Source organism: Dromiciops gliroides, chromosome 5 (assembly GCF_019393635.1).
Source record: "Dromiciops gliroides isolate mDroGli1 chromosome 5, mDroGli1.pri, whole genome shotgun sequence".
NCBI classification, from domain to species: domain Eukaryota; kingdom Metazoa; phylum Chordata; class Mammalia; order Microbiotheria; family Microbiotheriidae; genus Dromiciops; species Dromiciops gliroides.
In genome coordinates this window covers 250,318,099-250,340,846 of record NC_057865.1, presented here as the reverse complement: position 1 = coordinate 250,340,846, position 22,748 = coordinate 250,318,099, and the positions used below count along the sequence as shown (strand labels likewise).

The window sequence follows — 22,748 nt, the reverse complement described above, 5'->3', positions numbered from 1 at the left end:
CCCTGCTCCAACACCCCCCCCCCACCTTCCTTGGCCAGGAGTGAATTCCTGGGGAGCAGTTGGAGTTTTGTGCCTCCAGGCCTGGACCATTCCACTGAACAAAATCCTTTGTTCTAGAGAAACAGTCTTGTATGACAAACCAAACTCCTCTGAAATGACCTGGTGGCCTCCAATGAGAAAAGAGGAGGTTATTTTGAAAGGTGTTAAGACTTTCTAAATAAGATTAAATCTCTAGTTACCTTCTATTATTTGAGGTTACTGTTACATTTCTGTATTTTAGTTAATACCTAACTCCCAAGAAATCACAGAAATGTTCTTTTTTTTTTCTCCTCTCTAGTCAAAAATGCCCAACTGGGGAGGTGGTAACAAATGTGGGGCCTGTGGAAGAACTGTGTACCATGCTGAAGAGGTGCAGTGTGATGGAAGAAGCTTCCACAGATGTTGTTTCCTGTGCAGTAAGTAACCTTTCCTTGTGGAATAGAGCAGGACTTCTTGAACTCTTCCCACTTGCAGTCCCCTTTTTGGCCCAAGAAATTTTTATGGGACCCTGGGTATATAGTCATATAAAATAAGTTATACATAAACTTTTACTGGAGCCACATTTTTCATGACCCCCACATTAAGTTACGGTCCACAATTTAAGAAGCTTTGGGATAGAGAGGAGAGTGTGAAGGAGTTGAGCTGGGATCTTCCTGACTGAATCCCAACTCAGCTCACATCCTACCTCCTTGAGGAGGTCTTTCCCATCCAGCCTTCCCTCTGAGGTTTCCCTTCCATTTATTTTCTTTTTCTTTTCTTTCTTTTTTTTTAGAATTTATTTTTTCATTCATTTATGTATTTATTTATTTTTTGGTGAGGCATTTGGGGTCAAGTGACTTGCCCAGGGTCACACAGCTAGTAAGTGTCAAGTATCTGAGGTCTGATTTGAACCCAGGTCCTCCTGAATCCAGGGCTGGTGCTCTTATCCACTGCACCATCTAACTGCCCCTCTTCCATTTATTTTTTCTCTCTCTCTGTCTCTCTCTCTGTCTCTCTGTCTCTCTCTCTGTGTCTCTCTCTGTCTCTGACTCTCTCTCTCTCTCTCTCTCACACACACACACACACACACACACACACACACACACACACACACACACACACAAACACAAACAAACACACACGTTCTTGACTTCTGTCTCCCCTTCAGAACAGAAGCTTCCCTGAGGGAAAGGACAGTGTTTTTTGCCTTTCTTTGTATAGTAGCCCTTAGCCCTGTGCCTAGCACATAGCAAAGCTCTTTAAGTAATGCTGTTGATTGACTTGTAGACTGATTGCATTGGTGAAGGAAGCTTCCTGATCTGGTAGTTCCTTCTTCCAAAGAAATCCCAGATCCTTTTCCTATCCCCAACTGTTCAATTTACTTCAATGACCACCTAGAGGGGGTATGATTTCCTGGCTTTGGAAGCAGCCTGCAGGTTAGACTTTGAGCTAGAAGTGACCTTTGAGGTCCACTAGTTCCATGGCCTCATTTTGTAGATTGGATGGGGGATGAGGGATCACATAGGTATTAAATAGCAGAGCCAGGTTTTTTTGTTTTTTGTTTTTTGTTTTAATTTTATTATTATTATTTTTTTAGTGAGGCAATTGGGGATAAGTGACTTGCCCAGGGTCACACAGCTAGTAAGTGTTAAGTGTCTGAGGATGGATTTGAACTCAGGTCCTCCTGAATCCAGGGCCGGTGCTATCCACTGCGCCACCTAGCTGCCCCTCAGAGCCAGGTTTTGAACCTCTGTCTTTAGACTCCGAATCCAGTGTTTTTTCTACTGGACAGAGCTGAAAGGAGCTGTAGATATCTTCTCCCTAGCTTAATATCCTAATTTCACAGGAGATGGGGTTGAAGTCCAGAGGGGGTAGGTGAAGCAATCTTACCTAAGGTTCCATGGGTAGGAGCCTACATTTCAAGCTGAAAGACACTCTAAAGGCCATTTAGTTCACCCTCGACCTGCACCTCACCTCACCTTCAACCCAGCCAAAGTGACCCTAGTATTGACAGTCAGTATTTGAACCTAGATCCTCTGACTCACTCTGGTGGCTCTTTCTACTCCATCAAGCTATGGAATATTTTTAACGATCCTTCTCCACCCTACTCCTCTTTGATAGAGCCTCATAAGCACTCTGGGAGGTAGGTGATCATTATGATCTCCATTTTCCAACTGAGGAAACGGAGGCAGATTTAAATGACTTGTTAAATGACTTGTCCAGAGTCACCCAGTTACTAAGAGTGTCTGAGGTGAGATTTGCACCTGAGTCTTTCTTACTCACAATCCAGCGGACTGTCCACCATTCACTTGGCTGCCTCTAAGATAGACAGACATAAGAATCTGTTCACAGCCCCTTCCTTGAAGCATTTCAAGTTCGGTAGGATCTACAAGAGCTTGTGCCCTCTGGTAGCACAAGTCTATGATAATTCAAGACTACCTCTACAACTTCCAAGTAGGAGCCTCTTTAACTTTAGAAGGGAAACACACACACACACACACACACACACACACACACACAGAGTCTCTGTCTCTCTCCTCTCTGTCTCCCCACCCATGTCTTTCCTCTGTCTCTCTTCCCCCCTTTTCTCTCTCTCTGTTTCTCTCTGTCTCTTTCCTGTCTCTCTCCTTCTTCTCTCTCTGATCTTTTTCTCTCTCAACCTCTTCTCTCTCTCTGACCTTTCTCTCTCTCCCTCTACTCCTCTTCTCCCTTCCTCTTTCTCTGTCTGTCTGTCTCTCTCTGTGTCTCACTAATAAGATTATGCAGGGCAAAGAGCCAAAAGGCTTTCATTCCTTGAGATATTACAGCGTTTGGGCAATTCTGTCAATTCTGCCAGACAAGGGGTGTGGAGTTGTTAATGGTAAGTACCAGGCTTCCTTGTCTCCTTTGACCAATTCAATAAACAAGAAGAATCTAGTGCATGCAGCTTTCCAGGCCAAGCACAGGAAGGAATGCAGAGATAAGGGAAGCAGGTGTTCTTTTCCCTGTGGAACCCATGGTTTTGTAGGGGCTCTGGCACACAGGCAGACAGGATGACAATAAGGATTGAGCTAGGGAATTCATCAGCATTAAGGAAATTATGGTGAGCAACTTCCCCTACCTGGGCAGGGTGGCACCTTCTCTATAATTTACAGTCTTCGTTGTCCAGAGCACCAAGAAGAGAAGTGACTTACTCAGGGTCACACAGCCAGGATGTGTGAGGGGCAGGACTGGAACTCAGGTCTTCCTGGGACCAAGGTCAGCTTTCTACCCATAGGCTACTTATAATGTTCTATTTTATTGTTGCTGTTGTTGTTGAGTCATTCAGTCACGTCTTATTCTTCATGACCCCCTGGACCATAGCATGCCAATGCTGTTGAAAGGGTTTTCTTGGCAAAGATACTGGAGTAGTTTGTCATTTCCATCTCCAGTGGATTAAGGCAAAGAGGGGTTAAGTGACTTGCCTAGGGTCACACAGCTAGTAAAGTGTCTCAGGCCAGATTTGAATTCAGGTCTTCCTAGAAACTCTTGGCCCAGTGTTCTATCCACCGAGACACCTAGCTGTATTACATATTATTAACATATGACATGTTATAATACCATGTTACTATTATATCATATAACACTAAGATATTATGTATTGTATTCATGATATAAAAACAATATAAGTCTAAAAGAGAAGTATGAACACAGTGCTACATTCTAACTGGGAGGATCATGGTGATAGCTAACAACTCACATTTAGATTGCACTTTAATGTTTGCAAAGCATTTTACAAATATTATCTCATTTGAGTCTCACAACCACCCTAGGGGATAAAGGCTATTATTAGCCCTGCTTTACAGATGAGGAAACTAAGGCAGACGGTAAGTGACTTGCCCAGGGTCACACAACTGGTACGTATCCAGTAATAAGGAGGTCAGATTTGAAGTTGAGTCTCCCCAGCTAGGTCCAGTGCTCTATCCACTGTGTCACCTACTAGATTCCGAGAAACGACACTGCAGGTCTGAGGAGGAGCCATGGAGGCAAGAATGTTGCTTTCTCTATCAGAGGTTGTATCTTTGTTTAAAGAAGAAGAGAGGGTGCTTTGTTCCTAATCCATTACCCTCTATCAGATTATGAGAAGTAACAGGGTTTTTACAATAGATAGTTAGAAGGTAGCGAATAATAGCCTGGTTTGCCTTTATTGTCAAGTATATTGAGGGGATGGGGCAGTACCAGATAGCTGGGGGTGAAAAGGGAGATCCTGATACTTTTTCTTCTCTGGCTACTGTATGTGCTAGGTAGGGAAAGCAGCTTAAAGGGGAAAAAAGCATCTTCACTTTTTCTAAGATGAGGAAATTGAGACTCGGGTTAAGTGGTTTTGCATAAGATTACATGCGTAGTATGTGGTACAGACAAGATGAGATGCAACCCTTGTCTGAGTCTGGAGTGCTTTCTCCTTTTACTTCTGATAATCTTGTAGAGGACAATGGACTAGGAGCAGTCCTATAGTAAGAATTCTCTCTTCTCTAAACAAGAGACTAGTGTTGCCTTTGGACACAGCCTCTAATAGACACAGCCAGGTTTTGAAGGGCCTCCTGTGAGATTTAAAATTGGATATAAGAGCATTAAACTCCCCTTTAAACTTTCCCTTATATATCTCCTAGACCAGTAAGAGAAAGAAACCTCTGATCTTTAATTAGAGATGGATTACTTAGTTTTTATTGTTTGGGAATTAATTAGCCAACAAACAGATGATACTGATTAGGGAAATAGGAAAGTAGAAATACAGATAAATAGTCTTAGATCTAAGCTTAGTCTATATTCTTTTATAAAACTCACCGAATCCCAAAGTTACCTCTCAGGCTGAGAAACAGTGTCAAGCACATGCTGCCACCGAGGACCAGGGCCGATCACCCAAACCGCCGTCAAACCTAAACCAGCGTGTGTGTGCTGAGAGCGAAAGACCATTTCTGTGCTCAAGTCCCGGAAGTCTCACGTGCTTGGCCACGCTCTCTCGAACAGCAGCAGGCGCACGGCTGTTCGTCACGGTCTCCTCCCCAAAAGGGCAGTCCTTCAAAAACTGCCGGTCCTTCAATAGTATGTTAGCCAACTCTTAAATTTTCGTTAAAAACTTTCATTTTTTTACCACACTCCTCTATAGGTGACATTCTAGTATCTTGGTCTCCAAATGTCCAGAATGGAGAGCTTTCCAGTTATTTCAGGGAACCAATGTCCCAAATCTTAAATTCTCAATTTGTTATCAAGCACCTACTATGTGCCAGGTACTGTGCTAAGTACTGCGAATACCCCCCCCCAAATAGTCAAAAGACAGTCCCTGTGGGGCAGCTAGGTGGTGCAGTGGATAAAGCACCAGCCCTGGATTCAGGAGGACCTGAGCTCAAATCTGGCCTCAGACAGTTGACACTTACTAGCTGTGTGACCTTGGGCAAGTCACTTAACCCTCACTGCCCTGCAAAAAAAAAAAAATTTAAAAGACAGTCCCTGCTCTCAAAGTTCTCCAAGTTTAATGGGAGAGACAACATGCAAACAACTATATGCAAGCAAGCTACTGGGAAAGTCATCATATAGGAGGTGCCATTGGAGCTGAGCCCTGAAGGATGCTCAAAATGGGTGCCATACTAGTATGAGGTTATGACATTAGCTTGTATACTCCCAACCCAGCCTGGTAATGGATATTTATGAACAATCTATACAAAAATTTTCCTGTATACCATGAAGATAGTAAAGATTAATGAGAGAAACCATAGCTTAGGTGTTTACTTCTCTCTGGCTATCCCTCATTCCTGGAATGCTCTCTCCCCTCTACTTCCTTTTTTTTTTTTTTTTGGTGGCACAATGAGGGTTAAGTGACTTGCCCAGGGTCACACAACTAGTAAGTATCAAGTGTCTGGGGCTGGATTTGAACTTAGGTCCTGCTGAATCCAAGACTGATGCTTTATCCACTGTGCCACCTAGCTGCCCCTCCCCTCTACTTCCAACTACTCACCCCCTTGTCTTCCTTTAATTCCCAACTAAAAACCCACCTTCTATAACCCCTCTTAATTCCAGTGCCTTCCCTTTGTTACTTATTTCCTTTTAATCCTGTATGTAGCTTCCTTTGTATATCTTTATTGGTGTGTTGTCTTTCCCATTAGACTGTTTCATGAGGGGCAGGGATTGTCTTGTGTCCCTTTTTGTAATCCCAGCAGTTGGCACAGTGCCTGCTACATAGTAAATGCTTAAGAAATATTGATTGATTGATTGATTGATAGGCACCATGGTGTGGTGAATAGACAACTAGCTTTTGGAGTCAGGAAGACTTGGGTTCAAGTCCTACCTCTGACACATAATGTTTATGGGACCATAAATTAGTCCTTCACCTTCTTAGTGACAATTTGCTAAGAATATGTTTCCAGAAAAGGTACCAATCTGAAGTGGGTAGAGGTAATTTTCACACCAGGAGTTCCCCAAACCAATGACATCATAGATCCCAGGAATAAAAACCTCAATTAATCCTAACTTTCAACCAAACAGTAGTTTTACTACATTTTTTAAGGGGAGAGCAACAATTGTCTCATTTGTTTAAAAAAAAAAGTTTTAAATTTCTGAAGTCGGTAAAGATTTGATCCAATTTCAAGGATCTTTTTCCTTTAGTTAAAAAAAATGCACTTATTCTGGTGTATTTAGTTAGTAAGGAAAATAAGGAAAAGACAGCAAACACATAGCAGAGACTTTTTCTACAACAAAAGATTGAAACCAAGATTAGCTGGTTTCCCCGACCTCATGATTCTTAAACTACTCTTTACAAGGCTCATGACACTCTCCCCAGCTAGGCCCCAGTTCATTGGATTGTCTGGAAGCTTTTCTAAATTCACTACTTGGGGCTCAACTAGATTGAATGTCCTGGTCTTAGAGAAAATTCTCACTGCAAAAAATCAAGAGAAACACTTTCATTGCTGCCCATCTCTCTGTCATAGCTACAACTCTGAAGACTGGATTTAGAAAAAACATTGAGGAGGGAGGGAGGAAGAAAATTTGGAACTAAGTTTTTAAAAATCAATGTGAAAAAATTTGTGTTTTTTTTTTACATGCAACGGGGAAATTCTAAATAAAAGAATATATCCTTACCAAAAAGAAAGGAAAAAAAAAACAAATGTGCAAAACACTTTTTTTCTCAATTTTAAAAAAAGGCATTACTTCCCAAAGCTTTTGTGAGTCAAGGAGAAATCTAAGTCAAGAAATTCTTTACAAAAATACCATGAAAGGGCCTGCTTCTTTTCAATTTCACCTTTTGTTTCTAGCTGGGTGGCTCAGTGGGTAGAGAGGGCTGTAGTTGAAGTCACAAAGACTGCAGGTTCAAACTCTGCTTCTTGTCGCTAGCTTTGTGATAACAAAGCTATTAGGCTTTCTGAGCTTCAGGAAACCCTAAAGACTAGCATTTTTATGGGCCTTGTGACCTGTGCTGAAAGGAAATTCTCATACCATGAAATCACGGGGCCTTGACCTTGACACGGTTGTGTTTAACTGGGCCCTTCCTTTGCACAGCTCTATCCCAATTTGGACTGCATGTTTCCATTGGGCTGGAACCAGTTGCCATCTCTTAAATAATTAGAACTTTGCATAGTGTAATTCAAGTACATGTGGCCACTTCACAGGACTCATTATTCACACTCAGGGAGACCTATCTGTGTAGTCATTTCATTCAGTACAACAAACATTTATTAAGGGACTTCTGTGTGTAAGATAATGGCACACAACTGCTGATTTTTACTGTTGCTTCCTGAGTTTGTCTCTGAATTTGACTTGTGTTTGTATGTAAGTAGAAACATACATACATACATACATATATAGTGTGAATGTATGTCACATAAGAATTTGGTATATTTGTGTATATATACATATAGACTTATATGCATATGTACATAAAAATGTATTCAATTCAAATTGCTTAAATACCTATTATGTGGGATGAACTAGAAATACAAAAATGAAACAAGATATGATCCTGGTCTCAAGAGGCTATTATAAGAGTGGGTAGTGAGTTGGTCTCAAAGTTAAGAAGGCCTGCATTCCAGTCCTTATTCTGTCTCCTCCTCCTCCTCCACTTCCTCCTCTACCACCACCACCACCAATAATCCACTGTGTTTGACTCTCCATGACTCCATGGTTGGGTTTTTTTTCATCAGGTTTTCTAGGCAAAAATACTGGAGTGGTTTGCCATTTCTTTCTTTGGCTCATTTTACAAGATGGGGAAACGGAGGCAAACAGAGGTTTGTGACTTGCCCCTAGGGTCGTGTCCAAGGACAGATTTGAACTCAGATCTTCCTGACTAGAGGCCTGGTGCTCTATGCATTGGACCACTTAGCTGCCCCTAATAATAAAAGTTTCTATTTATATGCAGCTTTAAGACTTGCAAAGCACTTTACAGATGTTTGATCTTCCCAGTTACTCTGGGGAGTAGGTTTTATTACTACCTGCATTTTACAGATGAGTGAAATGAAGGAGGGAGCTAACTTGTCCAGGATCACATAGCTAGTAAGTATCTGAGGCCAGGTTTGAACTCAGGTCTTCCTGACTCTAGGCCCTTATACCTAGAAAAGATCTTGCCTAATCCCCTCATTTCACAGATAAGGAAACACTGAGACCCAAAAATGTAAGTGACTTGCCCAAAACCACAAGATAAGAAGGAGGCCAAGTGGGGTTCAGGAGGGGGCAAAGTTGGGTTGGGGTGGGAAGATGAGAGAGGGACTTAGATTCCAACTGAGGACTTCTGAATCAAAAATTTTATGCTCTTTCCACTGTACTATACAAGTCCTCCTTCCAGGCTGATTTCAGAATACAAAGGTCCTGGTTTCAAATCCTCCTTCTAACATAATCACTTGATGACAGTGAGCAGAGCCAAACCTCTCAGGGTCCCTGGGCAGCTCTGAGACTTTGAAGTTGTATCAGAGTTAAATAGTGGGAGGAATTTTCCATGCTTAGAGTTGCCCACAATGATGAAATCACTAGACTGGACCAAAATGAAAAGCTCAGTTTTTAAAAAGACATAGCTTGGGGGTGGCTAGGTGGTGCAGTGGATAGAGCACTGGTCCTGGATTCAGGAGGACCTGAGTTCAAATACACCCTCAGACACTTACCACTTACTAGCTATGTGACCCTGGGCAAGTCACTTAACCCCAATTGCCTCACCAAAAAAAAAAAAAGACATAGCTTTTTTAAGTTGCTATTTTTTAAACAGTAATTTGTGCTGTGGAAGATAGGCTATACAGCCCTTTAACCTATGTTATCATATCAATTCAGTTCAATAAACACTGCATAGGCCATTGGAATTACGGGTTTGTTCTTTTTCTTTCTTTCTTTCTTTCTTTCTTTCTTTCTTTCTTTCTTTCTTTCTTTCTTTCTTTCTTTCTTTCTTTCTTTCTTTCTTTCTTTCTTTCTTTCTTTCTTTCTTTCTTTCTTTCTTTCTTTCTTTCTTTCTTTCTTTCTTTCTTTCTTTCTTTCTTTCTTTCTTTCTTTCTTTCTTTCTTTCTTTCTTTCTTTCTTTCTTTCTTTCTTTCTTTCTTTCTTTCTTTCTTTCTTTCTTTCTTTCTTTCTTTCTTTCTTTCTTTCTTTCTTTCTTTCTTTCTTTCTTTCTTTCTTTCTTTCTTTTGCGTGGCAATGAGGGTTAAGTGATTTGCCCAGGGTCACACAGCTAGTAAGTGTCAAGTGTCTGAGGCCGAATTTAAACTCAGGTCCTCCTGAATCCAGGGCCAGTGCTTTATCCACTGCACCACCTAGCTGCCCCCAACGTTATCTATTAAACCCCGAGTCAGGTTTTTTTCTGTTCTTTGGCAGTTACTATATATCATTTTATACACGGGCAGCCCATTTGTGATAGGCTGCCAAAGAACAGAGAATGCCATTTAATTCTTCCCCCCAAAATAATATCTGCCAGTTATGGCAGCTGCCCATCTACTGTAATTTAATTTCAGCTCTGCCAAGATGGGTCATGGGGAGAAGCATCTTTTCTGCCAAACTAACACTTTGGTCTCTAGAGATTTGTTTGTTGTTGCCACGTTGTGGCCCCAGTGAGTTCCCCCATACCACTTTCTCAAACTTAGTTTAAGCTTTCAAAAGTATAATGATAGTGGGAGAAAGACAAAGTGGCTTTTTGTAAGGGATACAGATGTCTGTGACAAGGAACCAAGAAGAGAAGTTGCCCTCCTTGCATGAAGAAATTTAATATCGACTTTTAGCTAAGAGAGAGAGTAGTAGAATTGGAAGGGTCTTTAGAAGACCAGCTTGTCTGGCCCTCTCATTTTATAGATAAGACACAGGCCCAGAGACATGAAGTCACACAGCCAGTGAGCAGTGGAACTCAAAACGTGGATTGTGGTCTCCCATACGTCAGCCGGGGACTCATTCTCCTTGACAGTCTGCAAACATAGAGTTATAATCAGTGCTGGTAGAAGCTGGAAGGGAGGCAAAAGGGGATTTTTTTTTTCAGATTCTAAAACAGTGGAATTCTAATTCTAGTAATGGTTGGAGGGAGAGGTAGGACTGGTTGGGGGTAGGGAAATTTCAATCCTTTTGGCTTGTGCCAAGCTGTGATTTTGCCATTCATAAGATTATTTATATCATTATTATTAAAAGATTATTATTATTATTATTATTATTATGAAAGTCAACATGTTAAAATGAGTTTTTGTAATAAGGAGATTGAGGTTAAAGTCTCACCTGTAAGACATATTAACTATGTGTCCCTGGCAAGTCACTTAACCATTTGGGTACTCCAAACAATTCTTTTTTTAAAAATGTAATAGGGAACAGCTAGGTGGTGCACTGGATAAAGCACCAGCCCTGGATTCAGGAGGACCTGAGTTCAAATCCAGCCTCAGACACTTGACAGCTGTGTGAGCCTGGGCAAATCACTTAACCCTCATTGCCCTGCAAAAAAAAAATGTAATAAACATTTTTATTCATAGTTTTGGGTTTCAATTTTTATCCCTTCTTCCCTCCCTTCCCTCTCTCCTCCCTGAGGCAGTAAACAATCAGATATAGTTTATACATGTGCAATTATGTACATTACAATATTTGTCATTTTGTACAGGAAAACTTGATTTAAAAGAAAAAAATAAAAGAAAGTGAAAAATAGCATGCTTTAGTCTATGTTCCATCAACATCAGTTCTTTCTTTGGAGGTGGATAGTATGTTTCATCAGTTGTCCTTTGGGATTGTCTTGGATCATTGTATTGTTTAGAATAGTCAGGTCATTCACAGTAATTCATCAAACAATATTGCCGTCTCTGCACAATGTTCTCTTGCTTCTGCTCACTTCACTCTACATCAATCCATACAACTCTTTCCAGACATTTCTGAAGTCATCCTACTTATCATTTCTTATGGCACAATAATATTTCATCACCATCATATACCACAGTTTCAAACAATTCTTTAACCCAGTGGTTCCTAACCTGGGGTGGGTGAACTTTAAACCATAGGGGGGAAAAATGACAACTGTATTTCAGTATCATTGGTTTCTTTTGTAATCCTTTGTATTTTATTTTATGTATTTAAAAACATTACTTTGAAAAGGTGCCCAGAAGCTTCACCCAAGGGATCCAAAACACAAACAAAGATTAAGAATCCCTAATCCAGGGGTGGTGCAGTGGATAGAGCACTGGCCCTGGATACAGGAAGACCTGAGTTCAAATCCAGCCTCAGACCCTTAACACTTACTAGTTGTGTGACCCTGGGCAAGTCATTTAACCCCAACTGCCTCACCAAAAAACAAATATTGCTAATCCAAGACTATAGGTTATTGAGTAATGAGTGATCTGCATTGAGACTGGGAAGCCCTTCACCTAGAGTTTCCTACACTGATGAAATCACAGGTCCAGGGACACACACACACACACACACACACACATGCTGATCTTTGTATTGTACTTTAAAATTGGTAAAACTTTTTATATTCATTATCTCACTTGATTCTCACAACAACGCTGTGAAGGGGAGATGGATGCACCATCTAGCTACCCCCCCCCCATTTCTGAGTTTCTAAACATTTTCTGTGTCATTTGTTGGCCTTTGTGTGTCATTTATGGCTTCCTCAAAACTCTCAAAAAATTCCCATTTGATTTTTTTATGCCAATTTGTGTTATAGTGAAACTGTGGGGGAAAGTCAGGATGTGAAAGGGATAACTATATATATTTCTCAATAATGTAGCTAGCAGGTGTCTGAGGCAGGATTCAAACCCAGGTCTCTCTTCCTTTTAGGTGCAACATGTCTTCCATTAGAACAAAGCTTCTTAAACTGGGTCATTATACCATATAGGGTCCTGTAACTGAATGTGAGGGGTCACGAAAAATTTGGCAACAGTAAAAGGCTATGTGTAACTATTTTATATACCTATATAACTGGGGGCTCATAAAAATTTCTCTAATGAAAAGGGGTCACGAGTGGGAAAAGTTTAAGAAGCTTGACCATTCTGGAGAGGCTTGTGGGATAAAGATATATAAAGCTGAGAAACAGCCATGTTTCTAACTATTAAATGTCTTGGAACTCCAAAATTGCTAGGTCTGGGGAAAACCTAAGGCTGTTCCAACTGAACTCTGGATTTCCATGATTTAATATCGAATCCCTGAAAGCCTGGAGTAGAACAGAGCCCTGTCTTTATTTCTAGGGCTAAAGGCAACTTACCAATTCTGCTGCCATTCTCTGGCTTTGGCACAGCACACGGTGAATGAGCAGCACGAGAGGAAGAGTGCCTTTTGACATTTGAAGTTAATTGTGTATACGATGATTGTTCTAAGAAAAATGAGCCCCTTTGGGACACTTTCTCAAGTCTCATTTTTTCCTCTCCAGTGGTTTGCAGGAAAAATTTAGACAGCACAACTGTGGCAATTCATGATGATGAGGTCTACTGCAAATCCTGCTATGGAAAGAAGTATGGACCCAAAGGCTATGGCTATGGCCAAGGAGCAGGCACGCTTAACATGGACAGAGGAGAAAGGCTGGGCATCAAGCCTGAGAAGTAAGTTGATATTCGTGTTGTCTTCAGAAGTGAGTTCGGAAAATGGATGCCCAATGAATAAGCATCTAAGAGTTTCATATATTAAAAAAAATTCTGCATATGTTAGTTAAATGCAGTTAACCTCTGTAGGCATTCAGTCCACAAGGATTTATTAAATGTTTACTATGGGCTAGGCAAAGAAAAAGCAAAATCAGTCTCTGCCCTCAAGGAGCTTACATTCTAATTAAACAAAATGAATTCAAGGTAGTTTTGAAAGGAAATGCTTTAGGAGCTTGGGAGAAGTCAGGAGAAGCTTCATGAAGATGGTAGGGCTTTCAATAGGTCTTAAAGGGGAACCAGGGATTCCAAGAGGTAGAGGGAAGCAGAAAGAGCATTCCAAGTATCGGTGACAGCCAATGAAAATGCAAAGAGAGGGGAGATGGAGCATCCATGGGGGAGGGACAACAAGTAGGACATTGTGGTTATTGTTACAGGGAACATGTTATTGTTGTTCAGTCATTTCAGTCATGACTGACTCTTCATGATCCCATTGGGCGTTTCCTTGGCAAAGACAATGGAGCGATTTACAGATGGTGAAACTGTGGCCAACAGGGTAAAATGAATTGTCCAGGGTCACAGGGCTAGTAAGTGTCTGAGGCAAAATTTGAACCTACATCTTTCTGACTTCAGACCCAATACTCTGACCATTGTATCACTTAGCTGCCTCTCTACCAAGGGTACTTTGAGCCTTGAAGAGAATATGGGTTCCTACAGTTTCTCTATGGGATGTATACATCCCTTCCAGTGATAGTTAGACCTAGGGCATTGTTTTGTTAACCATCCCATTCACCCATTTCGTTGTAGACCATAGCACCTGGATCCTTTTCTGCTTTAAAACCTAGTCATTTCATCTATTTGCTAAGTTTTCCTTTTGAATTATACTTAGCTCTATAAATATAAATTCCACATGCTGATTATATTTGGCTCTGTAAATTCAATTTGCCTCTCTGTTGCTTGAATTCTGGTCCTATTCTCAGAGATATTCTCCATCTCTTTATTTAAAACAAAACAAAACAAAAAACCCCAACACGTATTTGCAAAGGGTTGACTCTTATGGCCTAAGACAGCCAAGGCCTACAAGACAGTCTGGCCCTTTCTTGCTTATCTAACCAAATATAACCCCTCTCTTGGATGGACCTTTTGTTCTAGTTAGGCCTGTTTTCCCACTGTCTCCCAAACATCTGCCTCTTCCTTTGCTCCTAGAATGTCCTTCCCTCTCCTAAGGAAGACGCAGCTTAACCATCTCTTGAGCAGGCTCTTCCTGCTCAAGACTTTACTCTCTCAGGATCTTTACCCAAAGGTTCCCCAGTTCATATTGAATTCTTCCTTTTCCCTAGATTTCAGCAGCACTTCTTGGCATCTTCTAATATCCCTCATTCCAGGATTTGGTCATTATCGTTGTTATTACACAACTGTTGAGGGTGGCCTAGAAGGCCCTGTTAGGGCAGGGATCATGTCCTCCCTTTCCTCTGGGTTCACCCTTCTTGTCTAGACTATTACTGTGCCCAGCTGAGGCACTTGGATTTAATTAATTTAATTTACTCCGTTTAATTCATCACTCAATGAAAACCCAACCCAACCCAACATTTCCACTCAATAGAAACTAGTTAGTGACTTACTAGTCGTGATAGAAATATTGCAGTGCTCCCCAAGGCTGTTTCCTCCACCACGGCAGATCACAGCCAATCCAGGTCTGCCCATACTGCCTAATTCATTTTTAATTAAAAAAAAAATCAAACAAGACATTTCCATATGAGTGGTACAGAAGGGGATTGTATATGAAACCGGAAATAACATCAGGCCAGTGTTCTAAGCTATTTGTGTTTTTGTTGCTTTGGATGCTGAGCTTTTATCAGTATGGGGGAACTTGCAGAAGTGGAAAATCCATCTACTAATGCATAACTTACCCTACATAACTTGTTTTGTCTAAGAGATTTCCTCAGACATTGAGAGATTTTATACAGGGTGGGCCTAAAGTAAGGAATATTTATTGATGCCTTTATTTTTTATTTGCAATACCATAGCATCGTATACAGCATATGTAAGAAATAGATTTACATTACATGTGAAAAGTAACATTTCATAAATAGCAAAAAATAAAGAAAATAATTTTCAAAAAGTTATTAAAACATCAGACCTCTTCGTGACTTTTGGTACACCCTGTATGAGGAAAATAGGGGATAAAATTGTATAAATTCTGCCTAATTTAAAACTAGGTAGTTAACAATATTTTTTTAGCTACTAAATTAAAAAACAAACATTTGCTTAGAAATTAGTTGTGTTCCAAACTCATTTTAGTCAAGCTGCTTAGCAGAGTTTTAAAGGGAAATAGGAATCCTGAAGCTTCAAGAACAATAGGCTTTGATTTTTTTTCTTTGAACCTTTAATAGATGATCCACCCCCCCCCCAAACTGTATCCCCTTTATTTACAGTCCTCACCATATGGATCCTATTTTTGTTCACTCTAAGGAAATGCTTTTTACAAGTGTTAGAAGTTTCCTGAGTGGCTTAAATTTGCTTTCTTTGTAGTGATCCCTGGAAATCAGACGTGAATCATCAGAGGGAGACCTTTTTTCCCCCCAATGCTGGTATCATTTGTAAGGTGATCCAATGTGGGGAAAATATTTACAAATAAAACAAAAGTTAAGGCATTATCTTAGGGGATACAGAGATGACAAACAATGCAACGCCTTCTTGAACCAGTTGTTTTGTTTCCAAAACTGCCAGCGGAACTCCTCACATTGATAGGGACTCCTCCTTATCCTTCCTTTGAAAGTCGGAAGTTACTTTTAAGTGTGCACAGGATACAAGGTTACTTTTGCAACAAGCTAAAAAAAATAGGTCCTATCATTGACCTTGGACTCTGAAACCTCACACTGGTTAATAGAATAGAATGATGTTAAGATTTGAATAACAAATTTCTCTGTTTACGGATGTCTTCTTAAGTAAAAAAAATTGATATCACTTCTCAATTTCCCTTTTGTTGTTGTTCAGTCATTTCAGTCTTTGTGACCCCATTTGGGGCTTTCTTGGCTAGAATGGTTTGCCATTTCCTTCTCCAGATTATTCTACAGATGAGGAAACTGAGGAAAACAGGGTAAAGTCACTTACTCAGGGTTACCTAGCTAGTAAGTGTCTGAAGCCAGATTTGAACTCACAAAGATGAGTCTTTCTGACCCTAGGTCTGGCACACTATCTACTGCACCATCTAGCTGCCCCTTACCAAATGCAGTAAAACACAGAAGGACACAGAAGTGTGGTTAAGCAAAACAAACCAACATGTTGGTCATATCTGATAAGGTTTTGTGACATTAACAAGAAGGAGGAGGCATGCTTCACCATCGGTCCTTTAAAAGAGTGACAATCAGTCATCGCATTGATTGGAGTTCTTCAATCTTTCATTGTTGTTTTCTTTTACATTACTTTGGTCATTATATAAGTGATTATCTTATTTCTGTGAATGTAATTAGTTCTGCATTAGTTTATTTAAGTCTTCCCAAGTTTCTGACTTTTTAACATTCATTACTTCTTAGTACATAGTAATGTTTTCTGATAATCAGATACCACAATTTGTTTAGCTATTCCCCAATCAATGGGCACCTACTTTCCTTCTAGTTCTTAGCTAGTATGTTAGCTAGGGGTTATATGAAAACCCAACCCAACATTTCCACTCAATAGAAACTAGTTAGTGACTTACTAGTGGTGATAGAAATATTGCAGTTCCCATATGAAAAAATGCTCTAAATCTCTAATGATTAGAGAGATGCAAATTAAAACAACTCTGAGGTACCACCCGACACCTATCAGATTGGCTAAAATTACAAAAAAGGAAAATAATAAATGTTGGAGAAGCTATGGAGAAATTGGAACACTAATGCATTGTTGGTAGAGCTGTGAACTGATCCAACCATTCTGGAGAGCAATTTGGAATTATGCCCAAAGGGCGATAAAGCTGTGCATACCCTTTGACCCAGCAATACCACTTTTGGGTCTTTTCCCCAAAGAAATCATGGAAAGGGGAAAGGAACCCACATGTACAAAAATATTTATAGCTGCTCTTTATGTGGTGGCAAGGAATTGGAAGTTGAGGGGATGCCCATCACTTGGGGAATGGCTGGACAAGTTTTGGTATATGAATACAATGGAATACTATTGTGCTGTAAGAAATGATGAGCAGGAGGAGTTCAGAGAAACCTGGAGGGTCTTATGTGGGCTGATGATGAGTGAGATGAGCAGAACCAGAAGAACATTGTACACAGTATCATCAACATTGAGTGTTGATCTACTGTGATGGACTATATTCTTCTCACCAATGCAATGGTATAGAAGAGTTCCAGGGAAGTCATGATAGAAGAGGATCTCCAAATCCAAGAAAAAAAAAAAAGAACTGTGGAGTATGGATGCTGAATGAACCATACTATTTCTTTTGTTTTTGGTGCTGATGTTTTTCTATTTTGAAGTTTTTCATCATTGCTCTGATTTTTCTCTTATGACTAATGCAGAAATATGTTTAATGTTATTGTGTGTGTGTGTGTGTGTGTGTGTGTGTGTGTGTGTGTGTGTGTGTGTATATATATAACCTATATCAGATTACCTGCTGTTAGGGGGAGGGAGGGGAGGGAGGGAGAAAAATCTGAAATTGGAAAGCTTGTATAAACAAAAGTTGAGAACTATCTTTATATGTAACAGGAAAAAAATAAAATACTTTATTAATTAAAAAAAAAAAAGAAAAGAAATATTGCAGTGCTCCCCAAGGCTGTTTCCTCCACCATGGCAGATTGCAGCCAATCCAGGCCTGCCCATCCTGTTATAAAGCACTGTTATAAATATTTTAGTATATGTGGGACCTTTCCTTCTGACTTTGACTTTGGAGATATCTACTTTGTAGAAATATCTACTTTGTTAGAGATATCAGAAGGTCAAAGAGTAGGTACAATTTGAAAGACTTGGCCACTTTGATGAATACAATGATCAGACTAATCCAAAGGACTCATGATTTTTTAAAAATGCTATCTACCCCCAGAGAGAGAACTGATGAACTCTGAGTGCAGATTGAAGTATAATTTTCTTGCTTTATTTTTTTTTTTTGCCTTTTTTGGCAATATGACTAGTAGGTGGGGAAGGGGTGGTAGGCAGGGAGAAAATCTGGAACTCAAAATTTAAAAAGAAAAGAATGTTTAAAAAACCCCAAATAAGCAATAAATTAAGATGGGAGGGGAAAAGAGTATGGCTTTCCAAGATGTTTTCCAGATTTCCTGTTCATTTTGTATCAGTTTACAGACTGTCCAATAAAACTAATTCTCTGTTTAGTTCTTCGAGGTCTGTGGACTTGAAGCTAATAATGCTGTGCTATAACCGAAGCACAGTAGTAGAGAGATGGAGTCAGGGAGACTATTTCCCTGAGTTCAAATCTGGCCTCAGACACTTAGTAGCTATGTGACCATGGGTAACTTACTTAACCCTGTTTGTCTTAGTTTCTTCACTTGTAGAATGAGCTGGAGAAGAAAATATCAAAACACTCTAGTATTTTTACCAATAAAACCCCAACTGGGGTAACGGAGAGTCCCACACAATTGAAACAGCCAAACAACATAACCCATAATTGGATAGTTCTGACTCATTAGGCTTTTAGCATACTCTTTATATATATATACATATATTTTATTTAGATAGATATATACATACATACACTGCAATAAATATTGTGGCATAAATAAGGCCATTCTTTTTGTCACTGACTTCCTTTGGATATCTCCCTAGCAATGAGATATTTTAGGCAAATAGTAGTGACACTTTAATAAGTTTGTATAATTTTCATGGTGCTTTTTGAGAAATCTGACCTGACGTTTTTCCCCCTCACCTCCGTAAGTGTGCAGCCTCACAGGCCCACAACAAATCCAAATACTTCCAAATTTGCCCAGAAATTTGGAGGAGCTGAGAAGTGTTCCAGATGTGGGGATTCGGTGTATGCCGCAGAGAAAGTAATAGGAGCAGGAAAGGTAAGATAATTTATGGTCTTTGTCAAATTCATCTACTTTTTCTGTGCCAACGTTGAATATATTGATTTGAGATCCTAGGAGAATATCTACATGGAGATTTCTCCTAGGTATTAGAAATGATATAATATTATTAATTTAATTAATTATTAAATAGTGTTATGGTAGCTGCCATTTATATGGCAGTTTAAGGTTTGCAACGTGCTTTACATATGTTATCTCATTTGAGCCTCACAACATACTTGTGAAGTCAGTGCTATTATTTCCCCCATTTTGCAGATGAAGAAACTGTGGCTAAGAAAGGTTAAGTTACTTAATTACTTAGTCACATAGCTAGAAAGTGTTAAAGGCAGACTGGAATCAAGTCTTCTTGACCCCAAGATCCACATTCTCTGAGGTGTCACCTAACTGCCTATTGGAATTCAGGAAAGGTGTCGGGGATAGATGATTGATTATGGAGTATTTGCATAGAGAGGATTATTGGATTCACTGAAATGGTGAGATCACTAAGGGAATACTGTAGGACGAGAAGAGAATAGGACCCAGGATTGAGCTTTGGGGGGCACCCAATTTTAGTTAAAGTTGAACTAAGATAACTTAAGTTGTAATCAGAAAGGTAGGAAGAGAATATGGTGAGAATAATGTCATGGAAACCAAGGGAGGAGAGAATATCTAAGATTGGAGTTCTTAACATGGGGTCAAGAATTTGTTTTTAAATTTTTGATAATTACATTTCACTATAATTGGTTTCCCTTGTAATCCCATGTATTTTATGGATTTAAAAACATTATTTTGGGGCAGCTAGGTGGTGCAGTGGATAGAACACCAGCCCTGGAGTCAGGAGTACCTGAGTTCAAATCTGGCCTCAGAGGATTGACACTAGCTGTGTGACCCTGGGCAAGTCACTTAACCCCAAATGCCTCACAAAAAACAAAACAAAACAAAAAAACCCCCAACAACAACACATCATTCTGAGGCAAAGAGCATAGGCTTCATTCCATTGCCGCAGTGGTCCACAGCCTCCTCTCTCCACCCCACTCCCCACTGCTCTCCACATATACAAGTTAACCTCTGATCTAAGAGCATGGGATGATTGATGAAGTCAGAAGTTGTAGAGAGGAGGAGGATGAGAACTGAGAAGACATAACTGGGTTTAGTAGTGAAGAGATCAAGGAAGTAGTGCTGGCAGAGTACTGGTCAGTTTCAAAATGGTTGAGAACTGAATGAATGATGAAGTAGGTGAAAGGAGACAGGCAAGAAGATGAGTCTAGGAGTTTAGCAGTGAAAGAGAAGGTAACAATGAGAGCTTAAAGGGATGGCAGATTCAAGCATAATTAATTGCAGGGAGAAATTTTAGGTAAGAGTAGGAATGGGGGCAGCTAGGTGGTGCAGTGGATAAAGCACCAGCCCTGAATTCAGGAGGACCTGAGTTCGAATCTGGCCTCAGACACTTAACTAGCTGTGTGACCCTGGGCAAGTCACTTAACCCTCATTGCCTCACCAAAACACACACATACACACACACACAAAAACAAACAAAAAAGAGTAGGAATGAGCAACTGGCCAAGTTCCCACATGATACAGAAGGGCCTGCACCAGCCAGCCCCAGTAGAAAGGTTGGCCTTGGCAAAGCATCTCCCCCTCAGAGACTAGAGAGCAAAGGAAGAGAGGACAGTAGCAACTTGTTTCATTTTAGCCTTTTTTTATTTTTAATGCTTGAGACCCATTTCTTGTAACTCATATTTACATTTAAAAAAATGTATTTAAAATTGTTACATTTCCAGTTGATTCTCATAACCACCTGTGAAATAAGTAGTCCAAGTATCATCATGCCCATTTTAGGGATCTGGAAACTGACTTAAGGTTAAGTACTAGCAGAGATGGTGGTTAACCCCAAAGTCTTCTCTCACAGAATGCATGGTTATATCCAGTGCTACAAGCTTTTCATGTGGGTAATTAACTTTTCTGTCTTTTCTAGCCTTGGCACAAAAATTGTTTCCGATGTGCCAAGTGTGGAAAGAGCCTGGAGTCAACAACTCTGACAGAGAAAGAAGGAGAAATCTATTGCAAAGGTAAAAAGACCAAATACTTCTTAACCACTTACTTATTAACTGATTAATTGCCATTAGATAAATGCTCCACAAAGGCTCTCCCTGCAGCTGAAAAATTATGGACTACAATACTTATTCATCTGCTAAAATACAGTGGAAAAACAAGCCCGGCATCAGGACTTCCAGCCATGATCATTCATAAATAGTTAGGGGGAACATTTAGAGAATGTGTGGGGTAGGCTACAGAATCAGTCCTATGTAAAAACATACCCAAAGAGCCTTATGGTAGTTAACCTAATCTACATCAAGATAATTATTATTTCCTGTTTCAAGTTTTAAACAGTTAGAATATATGTGCATATGCAATTATATGTTGTATGTGTAATTATGCATAATTGTGTATTATATGTTATAATTATACTGTGTAGTTGTATATATGTAATTATGTATCTGTTATGTGTGTTATATACATACACATATACATATATATGTGTGTATATGTGTATATGTATATATCTATCTGTTTCTCTATCTCTATCCATCTAAATATAAATAAAAATTTTCATTTTATCTATCATACTCCCTAATTCCAAGATTGGAATTCTGGCAAGCACACATTGACTTCTTTGGGGCTAAGCATTCCCTACATTGTATATTTCATGGCCTTGGATACGTTAGGCATGTAAAACATAATCATCTTGGAATTCTTATGCAATTGATACACTTGGGAGGTCTTAGGGTGGTGGTTGAACAACAACTTAAAAAAAAACTACCCTAACAAAGCTTGATGAATTTATTCTTAGTTACCATTGTCTCTCTCGTAGGTTGCTATGCAAAGAACTTTGGACCAAAGGGTTTTGGTTATGGCCAGGGAGCGGGAGCACTCGTCCATGCACAGTAAAGGCTAAGACATCTAAAACAGCAAGAACCACAGCGCCACGCACTGAGACTGTATCAAGACACAGTGTATCTCTTAATAGTAAACTACTGTGAAAACTATGCGAACAATACCAGCATTTATGTACTGTTGGTTACTATGTATTTGAAGACACTAACTTGTAGGAAGAAAGCATTGCATTGAGTCTGTTTAGTATATATTTACTCCGATTTTAACTACATAGCGTTGGATAGGCTTTTTTTTTTAAATAACCTTTGCTGTTTAAATAAAGTTTCTTATCGCTTCTGATCTTGTATTTTTTTCCAAAAGCTTTGCTATAATTTAGGGGGGTGGGGGAAACATGGCAACTGTCCCTACCCCATGCTTCCCCATTATCATGAGTCCAGTAGGCCCAATGACTTTTATGATTCTGCAGATCATAGAATTTAAAGCTTGAAAGGAAATTTAGAGATCATCTTATTCTAGGGGTTCTTAGATTTCAAGAGTGTCATGGACTCAAATGGGAGAGACATCATGTACACAGATAAGTTTATATAAAATGACATAGAATATACATGGTAACCATTGAAGGGAAAAGACCTGCAGAAGGAGGCAGTTGCTGAATTCTGAAGGAAGACAGTGATTCTCAGAGGCAGATGTGAGAATGGAGAGCAATTCTAGGACAGACGATGATAAAAAGGCACAGAGTTGGGAGCCAGACCATTGTATTAGGAATGGCAAGTGGGACAGAATAGCTAGGCTATAGATTTCATAGAAAGAATTGATG

General features: G+C 39.8%; 1 protein-coding gene across 1 annotated transcript in view; it reads left to right on the top strand.

Moving 5' to 3' along the window:
- Nucleotides 1-22,247, top strand: part of CSRP2 (cysteine and glycine rich protein 2) — a 37,798-nt gene extending 15,551 nt beyond the window's left edge. Inside the window, exons 2-6 of the mRNA XM_043965161.1 lie at nucleotides 338-455; nucleotides 12,830-12,998; nucleotides 18,907-19,036; nucleotides 21,012-21,105; nucleotides 21,909-22,247. Of these exons, the coding sequence (XP_043821096.1) occupies nucleotides 344-455; nucleotides 12,830-12,998; nucleotides 18,907-19,036; nucleotides 21,012-21,105; nucleotides 21,909-21,985 (582 nt within the window). The 5' untranslated portion in view covers nucleotides 338-343 and the 3' untranslated portion in view covers nucleotides 21,986-22,247. The remainder of the gene's footprint in view (nucleotides 1-337; nucleotides 456-12,829; nucleotides 12,999-18,906; nucleotides 19,037-21,011; nucleotides 21,106-21,908) is intronic.
- Nucleotides 22,248-22,748: the final 501 nt, after the last annotated feature.